The sequence below is a fragment of the Triticum aestivum genome, chromosome 7D, assembly GCF_018294505.1.
Source record: "Triticum aestivum cultivar Chinese Spring chromosome 7D, IWGSC CS RefSeq v2.1, whole genome shotgun sequence".
Classification (NCBI taxonomy): Eukaryota; Viridiplantae; Streptophyta; class Magnoliopsida; order Poales; family Poaceae; genus Triticum; species Triticum aestivum.
In genome coordinates, this window is record NC_057814.1 from 516,646,098 (window position 1) to 516,657,198 (window position 11,101).

At 44.2% G+C, this 11,101-nt stretch overlaps 2 protein-coding genes across 2 annotated transcripts; both read right to left on the reverse strand.

The window, feature by feature from the left end:
• Positions 1-3,345, reverse strand: LOC123171218 (uncharacterized). The gene is made up of 4 exons (XM_044588819.1): positions 3,271-3,345; positions 1,920-2,811; positions 1,584-1,793; positions 1-514 (listed from the first exon to the last, which is right to left on the reverse strand). Exons 1-3 carry the CDS (start codon positions 3,343-3,345, stop codon positions 1,588-1,590), a joined length of 1,173 nt encoding a protein of 390 aa, XP_044444754.1. The 3' UTR covers positions 1-514; positions 1,584-1,587.
• A 1,696-nt stretch (positions 3,346-5,041) lies between these two features.
• Positions 5,042-10,445, reverse strand: LOC123168217 (uncharacterized). Its single transcript, XM_044586090.1, has 2 exons — positions 9,101-10,445; positions 5,042-5,347 (listed from the first exon to the last, which is right to left on the reverse strand). The coding sequence occupies exon 1, from the start codon at positions 10,287-10,289 to the stop codon at positions 9,105-9,107; it is 1,185 nt and encodes a 394-aa protein (XP_044442025.1). The 5' UTR covers positions 10,290-10,445; the 3' UTR covers positions 5,042-5,347; positions 9,101-9,104.
• Between the last annotated feature and the right edge of the window lie 656 nt (positions 10,446-11,101).

Genomic DNA, 11,101 nt, shown 5'->3' on the forward strand with positions numbered 1-11,101 from the left:
TTGCGACAAAAGCTTCTTAAACTGAACTGAACTACGACAACCAAACTACAAACAGACAGTAAACCAGCCAACACCACCATCATCTCATTTTTGTGAGTCACGCTGGCAGGAGGGGAGAACAGAAAAGTAGAAACAGCCAGGGAAACAAAAGAAAGAAAATAGAAACCTCTCTCACTGTCATTGCGAAAAATGCCTCTTAAACTGTAATAAGCCATATTGGCACCCTGACCTCGCAAACGCTGCCCACACTGCTGTTGATTGAATGCCAGTGTCACGTTCTTAGTTTCAGCAGGGAGTAACCACATGATCCATGTAACATACTACACAGGAACAACAACATATATAACAATGAGCCATAAGCACTGGGGATAGTGAGTCCACTGAGATTAAATCATGTCTTTTTCCAGGCAAGGCCATCACATCTACGCGGGGTCCATGCTGCCGAAATTGCAACCGCTCGGAGTTCTGAGGACGAGGATGCTAATCTGACTGACTATGCCTCCATTGATCGACTCTGTGCAAGCAAGACAAGAATCAATCAGCAGATAAAGATACACTTTCAGTTCAGATTTTACAGATTCAATAGTTTATATATGAGCAAAGTGGAACAGATCATAAGGGGCTATAGTATACATAGTATCACATGGGCAGAAGCAGAACAACATTGGCAATATTGTTCTCAACTGAATTTGAAGCATGCGACTATGAACTGCAAACACTCGTTTCTGTCCCACTAGCAATATTGTTCTCAACTGAATTTGATATATGTAACTGACTGCAAAAAGGGAGCTACAGCATATAGTATTACAGGCAGAAGCAGAATATCGTTCTGTCCCATTGGAAATATTGTCCTCAACTGAATTTGATATATGTAACTGACTGCAAACACTCACTTTTATGCGTTTAGGGCCGTAACATGCAACCCAAGCTGGAATAATAGTCTGGCAGATGCAACTAAACATAAATAAACAGGCTTAACAAACTTCTATCTTGCTTAAAACAAGGTCAGCGTTCCAACTATCTTTTAAAGGAAAGAAAAGAAATAGCACCCCGTCTGTAACGGATCTTATGAGACTGATTCAAATCAAACAACTTGTGAGAACAAGCTATATAGAGCAGTGAGTTAATCATATTAACTTTGAAACAACGTCGAAGATAAAACCGTAGATGTGAACATGACTCTCCTGCCTCATTGCTTACTTATTTATTAGCCGTTCTTGAATGGAATGAATTTTCCTTAGGTTACTGAAATACTCAATAGGTAAATTGGATCTATATCAATCCTTCTACACCTTGACCATACAATATTCCTTCAAAATAATTGTTGATTTCATGAGGACTAACATAATAGTGGATGCATAAGCGATATGAAAGATCCTTTCTCCTGCCTGGTTCATTCTCTAAAAACGGCATTTTGCACAAACAGAACAAACAAACAAACAAACAAACAAACAAGACAACGAATCACAATTAGTACATTTGCTTGATTAGCTTTTCCACAAGCACAAGATAAATAACTACTACTAAATCATGCAAACAAGAACAACCAACTGCAATAGAAAAGGATACAATAGAAAGTTTACCTCTTCATACTGTCGGTGAAGACAACAGCGATGGTGGGAAGTCGGCATATAGGCACACTTTAGAACCGGAAAACCCGGAAGATTCCGCACACATCCTCTCAACCTGCATTGTCCGGACATCCAGTTTGCAAAATTCCATGATTGGTGGGCTAAGCGATAAGTACTTCGGGGTTTCTATCCTTAGTAGGATCAAGTACTTCTCTGTTCCACCTACAATACGATACCGATACCAAGAACCTAGTGAGATTTTCTCCATCTGCCACTCGCCGAAGCTCTCGCCTTTGTTTTGCCTAATGGTATAACAGAGATAAGATTCACCATTTGCATTTCCATAACCTGTACTAAGCATCCCAAGCCTGCCTTCCCCTGCATCCACAATAGCTATATCTTGCCGGTTCCATTGTCCAGGTGGGAGGTCAGCAATGGAAAACTCCATAGTTCTGGTGTCAAGCACAAGCAAATCCGTATTGTTCATCGGCAAGACCCAGTAGACGCAGCCGCCCACCAAATGGCGCCTGATAAAATACAAAGGCTGCCTGTCAATAACCAGATCACTCCAGGTCTGGGATGCAGTAGCTCGCCATTGCCCAGTGGTCGAAGAGAAGACAAACACGGCCATATTGGTTTTGCAAGATGCCGACCAGATCACTCTGAACGTCGTCTCTTCCACCAGGGCAGCCTCCTCATCGCTGAGTGGAATGAGGCTGGGCTCGCAAGACCACCCTAAAAATTCGTCATCTTGCCTCTCCACCGATGCCACTAGGCCATCGGGCAGTGGGGGAAGCAGGATGTACCGCCGGTGCAAGGGGTCGCACACCACGAGCTCCGGGAACATCGAGATCGAGGGCCCTTCAGCCATCATGTTTTGCTTGCCGACGAGGAGGACGCGGCCGTCGCGGATGTCCTGGACGGCCCATCGGCGGCGCGAAGGCAAGAACGAAAAGGAGAAGTCAGCGGCCAGGGCGAGCGCGCGGGCGGCGGGCGCGGAGGTGTGAGGCGGCTGAGCGGGGTGGAACCCGCCGAGGCAGAGAAAGCCGAGGACTGGTGGTGGGTGGAGGCGGCGGAATCGGCGGAGGAACGAGCCGTCGGTGACGACGCGGCGAAAGGTAACGCAGGCGGCGGAGGCGCGGGCGAGGTCTTCTGGGTCGAGCAGCCGGATGAAAATCTCCGCCAAGAGGTGGCCGGGGAGGACTGAGATCCAGTGAAGGCACGCTGCAACTTTACCCTTCTAATCTCCATCCAATCCACATCCTACAGTCCAGATCACACAAGGGGAAAGGCTCTCAACACTTAGCGCTTTTGTGTAGATGATTACTCAACATTGACACTTATTGCTGTAGCATTCGGACATTATGCGCTGCAGCCTTTTAATATCAAGTTCTACTGGATTTAGTGTCAACTGCAATTGATTTATTTCACTTTGATTGCATAATGCACTAATGTATAACCAAACCAAATTTTGTTTTATAGTCTGCTCATGAGTATCTGCAGTTCTTTATTTTTTGGGTTTCAATCTGTTCAAATAAAACTGAGTTCAAGTGCCATTGCATCGTTGTTTGCAGCTTATTAATGTTTGCTGCTATCCTGAAAACTGCTAAGTGTTAAGAGCCTTTTCTCTTGTGTGATCTGGACCGTAGGATGTGAATTGGATGAAGATTAGCAGGGTAAAGTTGCAGCGTGACTTCACTTGATAAAGGCACTGGATCTTAGTCCGGCCGGGGATCTCAGGCAGAGGTGAGTGGATTTTCTTGCGGGTCGTCATTGGCGTGGACTGTGGAAAGGGAAGCGCCGGCCGCCGGAAATCCTCGATGCGAGTCTTGTGTGCGCTTTTTTTTCTTTGAGGCAGAGTGTTGTGTGCTGCTCTCAGCTGCTGGAGTTGAGCGATCTTTTTGGGCTGCCACCACAGGCCTTGAACGACCAGAATGTGTAACGGGCCAGCTTTCGGGCCCATACTCGGCCGACCGTCGTGCCAATTCTTTTTGTTCACTTTAGCAAAAAAAATCAAAGAACTGCTAGAGCTTTTGCTAAAAAAAACACACACACAAACTACTAGAGCGCCAATTTCTTAAAAAAAAACTGTTAGAACGCCAGTTTGAAAAGTGTATTTTCCCTTCCAAAAAAACCTGTATGTTCCATGCTTACAAAATTCATTTTTATGTGATATTTAAGTTTTACAGTGTTATACATGAAAACTGTATTTTCCATGCTCACAAAAATTCATTTTTATGTGATAGTTATGTGATGAAGTTCATAGTAATGTTAATATACTCAGAATGACAGCAGGGGCCTTTCCTACGTCTTTCACGGTATAGGGAAACACTTATCCTCAACCGGCAGATAACTGGGCCGCGTCCGTCACCTTCCCTGCATGACACACGTCCCGCATACCATCCTTCAAGAAACTCGCTTTTGCAACAGGAGCTATGCTTTCAAAACATATGCAGTGTTGCAATACTCTATGACGGGTCTACGTTTTACAACAAAACTTCTCTTGCAAATTATTTCTACAACAAGACCTCAGTTGTAAAAAAAATTACAATAAAACCTCAGCTGCAAAAAAATACAAAAAACCGATGTTGCAAAAAAATCCGCAACAAGACCTATGTTGCAAAAATAATTCCGCAACAAGACATGCAGGAGGGGAATTACAGAGTTCGCCTCTCGACATCTTGTTTGGTAAGCGGAATTTTGACCCAGGCGCCCTAGTGTTGCCTAACCGTTCGGTCATCGAAAAGATCTCGGGCGACTCACCAAAGCACGAAAGCCAGTTAGCAGAAATAATTCCGCAACAAAACCTGTGTTGCAGGACGAAGGCACGTTCGGCAGTGTGATGCGGTAAATCCGACGGCTCGTGACCCGGCTGATCTTAGCGGACGCGTAGCACACCCCATATATATACAGATCCCACAAATAAAAACTTGGAATGGGCACGCTCTCTGAAGTTCCCTTCCATACAATGGTTTACCACTTTCACATTGGATTCTGTAATCATCGAGACATACTAGTTAAAAAGAAGTATGCGCTTGTAACATATTCGATTTAAGGTAAATCAAGAGTGTGTTCGGGGGAGGGATGTGCTGGTAAATCAAGAGCTGGTAGATGCATTTACGGCGGGGATGTCTGGTGGCCGTTTGTACAGCTGTCGGCGTTAGACGGCTCAGGTGGGCTCAGAAGGGAGGCTGAGCCGTGCGGCGTGCTTCTGGTCCGGACGCACAGTGCTTCGCCCGTTACAATCAATGCGTCGTCCATCGATCCTATTTCTGGGAGAATACCGTGAAGAAATACAGCAAAGGGCGCACATCCCCAAGCAATCTGGCGGCTAAGATATCGGGATCAGCTGAGCCCGAGCTCAGAAACTGATTTCCGTGTAGACAGGGTTTACATAGGATTTTTCACTCATCCATTGGCTGCAGCAGCCGGCAGGGATATACGGATCAATTCCATGATCCAACAAACCGGGCGTCAAGAAATTCTATATCAAATGGAGTACAATAAACAGTACTATAATGAATTCATAACGAACGGTCCATGGCAAAGTCACATGCCATAAGGTATCAATCCATCAGGTCCATGGCAAAGTCACACGCCATAAGGTATCAATCCATCAACATATCAATCGGTATTCATGCCTCCACAGCGATAAAGCTTCTTAATTTGTAGCCATGCTAGCACCCTGACCTTGCAACTGTCAAATCACAGCGCCACATTCAGCTTGGGGTTCCGAGGACGAAATGCTCGTCTAACTATGACTTCGTCGATTGGCTCTGCACAAACAGGACGAGAATCAATCAGACGACACAGAAGAAAAACATTCAGCTCAGGTTGCACAAATTAAGTAGCACTTCAGAGCAGAATCGAACAGACTAATCACAGGCCCGTGCTTCGCTTCGCTCCTAGATGCTCATTTTGATCGAAGGCTTTATGAATTAATTACCGCAAGTATCTAGCAGGGTATACTTTTTCTACCTGGATGGCCGGCCAGCTAGTTTTAGCGGTACAACGAAAGAAATCTCTCCTCGAGGTGGCCTTACAACACTAATTTCACGGATGCTATATTTATAAAGGGTGGTGGTTTGTGGCTTTGTGTTAGTGAAACACGCATTAAGAGCTGGGTTTACGTAAGCGCCATGTGCAGCAGGTTCAATTGTCGTAAATTTTGCCCATTGTCTGCAAATAATTAGTGCTAAATAAGCATAGGCAAATTCAATACAGAATTTGCAAATTACTCTGGAAGCTCTGACACACGTATCTGTCGTATTCCAATGTTGCTGCAGATTCGTGGAGATGAAGTACAGCAGTGGATTAATTTGACAGTGTGAATCAACTGAACTAACAGATGCTTTCCTGATTAGTAAACAAAACATAACTTATTACCACACAATGTAAAATGAAAGAAACTGGGAGGAAATAACAGAAATAAAAACCTGCATCTCTTCTGGGAAATATTACTTAAAACTACCTCTGTTTCTAGAAAAGCTTGCTATTAATGCTTGGCTGAATGCTAGTTGCGCATGAATTTTTGGTTAGTAAATTTAATGTTATTTCGTAGGAAATCGGGATATTTAGTTAGCTGTAGATGCACTTGTCATAAATAACTCAGTAGGCAAAAATCATGCAATAGCTTGCCCTATTTCAAACTGAACCTGCTGCTTTTCTGTGTCTGTTTTTCTACTGGTCATTTGGTTGGGCAAGACACTTATTTCTATTTAACTGAAGATGAATTTCCACATTGACAAACTCAATTTTCTAAACATAAATTTCTTTTGCTTCAAGAATTTTTTGTAGGCTTTCGCATTGGACTTTATATATTACTCCCTCCGTTCTAGAATAAGTGTCGCTGATTTAGTCTAAATCAGCTAAATCAGCGACACTTATTTTGGGACGGAGGGAGTAGTTCATAGAGATAAGAAATTTGACATGAGCATAAGAAAGGGACAGTAAACATTGACCGACATGCCCCATAAAAATGGATTCCATATGACTGAGTGCTTGATTTTACTTTGTAAAATGGGATATTTTATTCTTCATTGCATATATGTGGAAGCATTTAAAATTTGGAAACTTATAAAGCTGCTGTGATTAGATGTAGAATTGAATAGTTGGTCGAATAAAGAAGTTACGTTTTCTTGTATGCTTCCACAACAGATTTCATATGTTAGTTCATGAAGACAAGTTTGACATGAACATAAGGCTGCAAGGCAATAACCATAGCCTGGCATGCCCACCAAAATGGATTCTGTTTGAGTCAATTGCTTGATATTTTTATAAAATGGATTAATTATTCTTCATTGCATAGATGTGGAAGCATTTGGAATCTGGAAACTAATTGCCTAATAATTCTTTGAGAGTACAAACCACTGCTAAAGCTGGTGTGACTAAAAGTAGAATTGAATAGTTTGTCTATTTCAGAAGTACTGATCTAATCTATCACTTGGCTTAAACAATTTTTTGTAGGCTTTCAAAAATGACTGCATATATTAGTTCCTAAAAGATTGGAATCTTGACATGAACATAAGCAATGAGGCTGCATGCCAGAGACCACATCTTGATATGCCCACAAAAAATGGACTCTGAGTAGCTTTGTTATTGGTGCTTTTTAGATAAACTGAATTAATTCTTCTTCACTTTATAGATGTGGGTTAGGCTTATATCAGAATTTTGATTTCATTGATTGAGATTTCACAACTTGCAGCATCCAGTCATGCATGATTCAAACTTCGTGGCATCATTGCAAGTACCTAATATGGAAATCTAGTATTGGCTTTTGATCAGGGACCGCGCCAAGACTGGGTGCACAGGAAGGCATCATTAGTATCTTACCACTTCATGCTGGCTGCTTGTCGGTTTGTTGTTCAGTGGTAGTGACACTGCGTGTGTTTGTCGGGGATGGAAGAGTGGCTTGTTGTGTTCTCTACTGGCAGAGAATCAAAATATTTATAGTATTTGTAGAGTTGTCTATTTAAGTAGTCATGTCACCCGCCAAAAAAAAAAACACATGTTAATTACTCATCGGATTCAGAACTGCCATTTGTGTGCGCAACTTCCACAAATTAGCAACTGCCAGCTATTTGTTTCTGTGTGTAGTACCACCACGCCAAATGGCATGTCAACTTGCTGCTTAAGCCCATGTATAAGTAAATTGCCTCGGTTCACATGTTATAGCCTTATAGGCTTAATAAATATTTTTAATAGCCTCTGTTTACATGTTTAAGGGAGCCCTGCATAAGAAGTTCCGCTGCATAACTTATTAATGATGTTGTGGTCTAACGTGGATTAGGAGGAAGAAACTGATGCGTAACTTGTTAATGCTGATTACATGGTTTAACATGGATTCAAGATTAGGCGGCAGTTTTAGAATAAGGAGGCATTACATAGACAGAAGCAGAACATCATTTGTGTCCCATTGGTAATATTGATCTCAACTGAATTTGAAAGATGTAACTGTAAACACTCACTTTTATGTGTTTAGCACAGTGGTTTGCAATGCAAGTTAGAATATATAGCCAGGCAGAGGCATATAAGCATAAATATATGAGTTCGGGAGAACTTCGATCATGCAAAAGAGATAGATTTATTTTTCAGCCTTACACGACTCTCCATATTACCTAGTAGTCTAACAAACTTCTAACTTCAGTCACTTAAAAAAAACTTCTAACTTATCTTTGAAGTTAAAAAAATCAAGGTCTCTTGGCAGCTGCAATCGACAAACTGTGTGTCTGTGGTGTGCCCTCTAGCTTGCTACACAAATTGATGCTTATATTTGGCATGCCTGTGAGACTTGGAAAGAGGCAAATAATATTGTTCTAACTATCTTAGAAGGAAATAGAAAGAAAAACTGGGAACCCCACATATAACCAATCTTATGAGGCAGATTCAAATCAAACAGTTTGTGCGCTTGAATTGTTACTGCTATGTCAGATTTATTTCGAAACAACATTGAAGATAAAATCATAGACGTGAATATGACCAAGAGTAAGCTTTTCTATCTCCTTATATACTTACAAAGGATAAAAAGCAGACAAGATGAGCTGCGGTTGAATGAAATGATTTTCGTGAGGTAGGTGAAATACACAAAAGGTAAACTGGGTTAATACTAGTATTCCTTCTACACCTCGAGTCCCTGAAAAGCGTTCCTCGAAAGTAATTGTTGTGATCTAGCATGTTCATGATTTCATGAGGCCTACAGGCTACAATACTCCCTCCGATCCGAATTAATTGACGCATTTTACATTGTATAGAGGCTGCGTGAATTAATTGGATCGGAGGGAGTAACAGTTTTATTTCTTCAAATGTTGAAAATAACAGTGGATGCATAACTATGTGAAACTTCTTTTCTCTTGTCAGATTCTCTCCAGAAGGCGATTGGAACAAACAAAACAACAATCACAATTCTGTTCTTGTGCTTGATTAGATTTCCCACAAGCACAAGATAAATGAACTATTGAGCATTAGACAAATTGTGTGGTACTGGTAACTATGAAGGGAAGGACATAACCAGAATGCAATAGAAAGTTTACCACTTCATATTGTTGGTGCAGACAGCAACGATGGTGGGAAGTTGGTATATATGTGCATTCCGTACCTACCAAACCCGAAAGATCTGACACAAACCCTCTCAAGCTGCAGCGTCTTGATATCTATTGAAATGCATTCCTCGCCTGGCATATCCAGAGGTGGCAAAATGCTAGTAGAATCACTCACCGATGGTGATACATTCCGCCGGACTACATACTTTCCGAGGAGCAAGTACCTCTTGGATGCAGCTTTGATATAATGCCGGTGCCCAGAACCTATTGAGATTGTCTTGTCGATCTGCCACTGAGAACTCTCACCTTTGTTTCCCTTGACGTAATAACAGAGATCACCTGCAGTTTCATGAAAGATACCAAACATGCCCAGCCTGCCTTCTGCCTCCACAATGGCTATATTCAAAGCCCATTCTCCAGGTGGGAGGTCAGCAAAGGAGAACTCCATGGTCCGGGTGTCGAGCATGAGCAACTTGTTAATTGGGTTGAGTTCCCAGTAGAAGCAGTGGTAAGCGTAATGGCGCCTGAGAAGCGTATACCCAGTCGCTGAGATCAATCTGGTCAAATCGCCCGCGGTTTGCCACTGTCCAGTGCTCGAAGAGAAGACAATGGCGGCGGCCATAGTTTCACAATGTACCACCCAGATCACTCGGAATGTGGTCGCGGCGTCCTCATCGAGGGGGACCAGGAAAGGCTGGCACCAGGGGTTGAATACCACGTATGGGTGCGCCACCAAAGCGGCCAAGTCTTCAGGTAATGGGGGAAGCAGGATGTATCGCCGGTGTAAGGGGTCGCACACAGCGAGGTCCGCGAAGGGGGTGTGGCGGAGGAGGACGCGGCCGTCGCGGATGTCCTGAACGGCCCAACGGCCGGCCCGGCGGCAGTGGGGTGATGGGACGAAAGAGAAAGAGAAGTCGGCGGCGAGGGCGAGCGCCCGTGCGGCGGGCGCGGAGGGGTGGGGCGGAAGGGCGGGATGGAGCCTGTGGGAGTCGAAAAAGGCGAGGAATGGCGGGGGGTGGAGGCGGCGGAAGCGGCGGAGGAAGTGTCGGTCGGTGACGAGGCGGCGGAAGGTGACGCAGGTGGCGGAGGCGCGGGCGAGGTCCTCCGCAGCGGGCAGCCGGAGGAAGATCTCCTCCAGGAGGTGCTGGGGGAAATCCACCAGCGGCGAGGGCGAGGCCATTTCCCTGCCGGACGCGAGCAAGGTGGAGGAGGGAGAGTGGTTGGGGCCTTGGGGGTACGGGAGATCTAGGCTGTCGAGGCGGTGCCGGAGCGCGGAGGAGCCGGCCGCCGGAAACCCTTGACGCAGTGTGGAGGGAGCCAGTGATTTTCTCGTGTGCCGTCCAAATGGGCCTTGGCCAGTATGTTTCGTGTACCGGTCATCTTTGGGCCCAGACAGGGCATCTACGTGGCCACTTTTCAGGCCCAGCCTCTCACTTAGGAAAACTTGGGGAACATGGCCCCCCTCTAAAAAAAGTTAGGGCTCCTAAAAAAAGGTAGGGAACACGGCAAGTTCAAATAGTGAAAGTTGAAACCATCCAAATTTGGAAGTAGGAATTGCAGCTTTATGCTAGAAACTAAATGGAAATTTTCTCGAAAACCAACTAACTGAAAAAGAATATGAGCATCCAGTTACGCACTCAATGTGACAATGGAAGCGGCCCTTGTCGTAGAGACATGTATTTTCTAATAAAACCCATGGATGATCCTAGACACTTGGGAAGCAATATTTATGTACGAGCACGACGACGCCATGTCCGTTGGTGACAAGTTGTGCGTGCTGCAAAACCGCCGCCTGAGGCGTCCAAAGTTAGATGACGGAGATGCATATTAAGCTCAAATTGTACATATTCAAGATCTTACAAGCATCCGGGATAGATACAGAGGGTCCACCACACACATGAGTCTCGGAAGAGGGCGATTGCACGAAGATCGGTAGGCAATGCCAAGTCTAGGATTTCTGCACTGGGGGTGGTTGTTCTTCTAACAGCGGCA

What these genes read in the sequence shown, in the direction of transcription:
- LOC123171218 (XM_044588819.1), bottom strand. Translation starts at nt 3,345, where the DNA reads ATGACGACCCGCAAGAAAATCCACTCACCTCTGCCTGAGATCCCCGGC. An exon ending in AGATCCAGTGCCTTTATCAA is followed by an intron (nt 2,812 to 3,270) that starts GTGAAGTCACGC and finishes GATGGAGATTAG; the next exon opens with AAGGGTAAAGTTGCAGCGTG. An exon ending in GCTTGGGATGCTTAGTACAG is followed by an intron (nt 1,794 to 1,919) that starts GTTATGGAAATG and finishes ATCGTATTGTAG; the next exon opens with GTGGAACAGAGAAGTACTTG.
- LOC123168217 (XM_044586090.1), bottom strand. Translation starts at nt 10,289, where the DNA reads ATGGCCTCGCCCTCGCCGCTGGTGGATTTCCCCCAGCACCTCCTGGAG.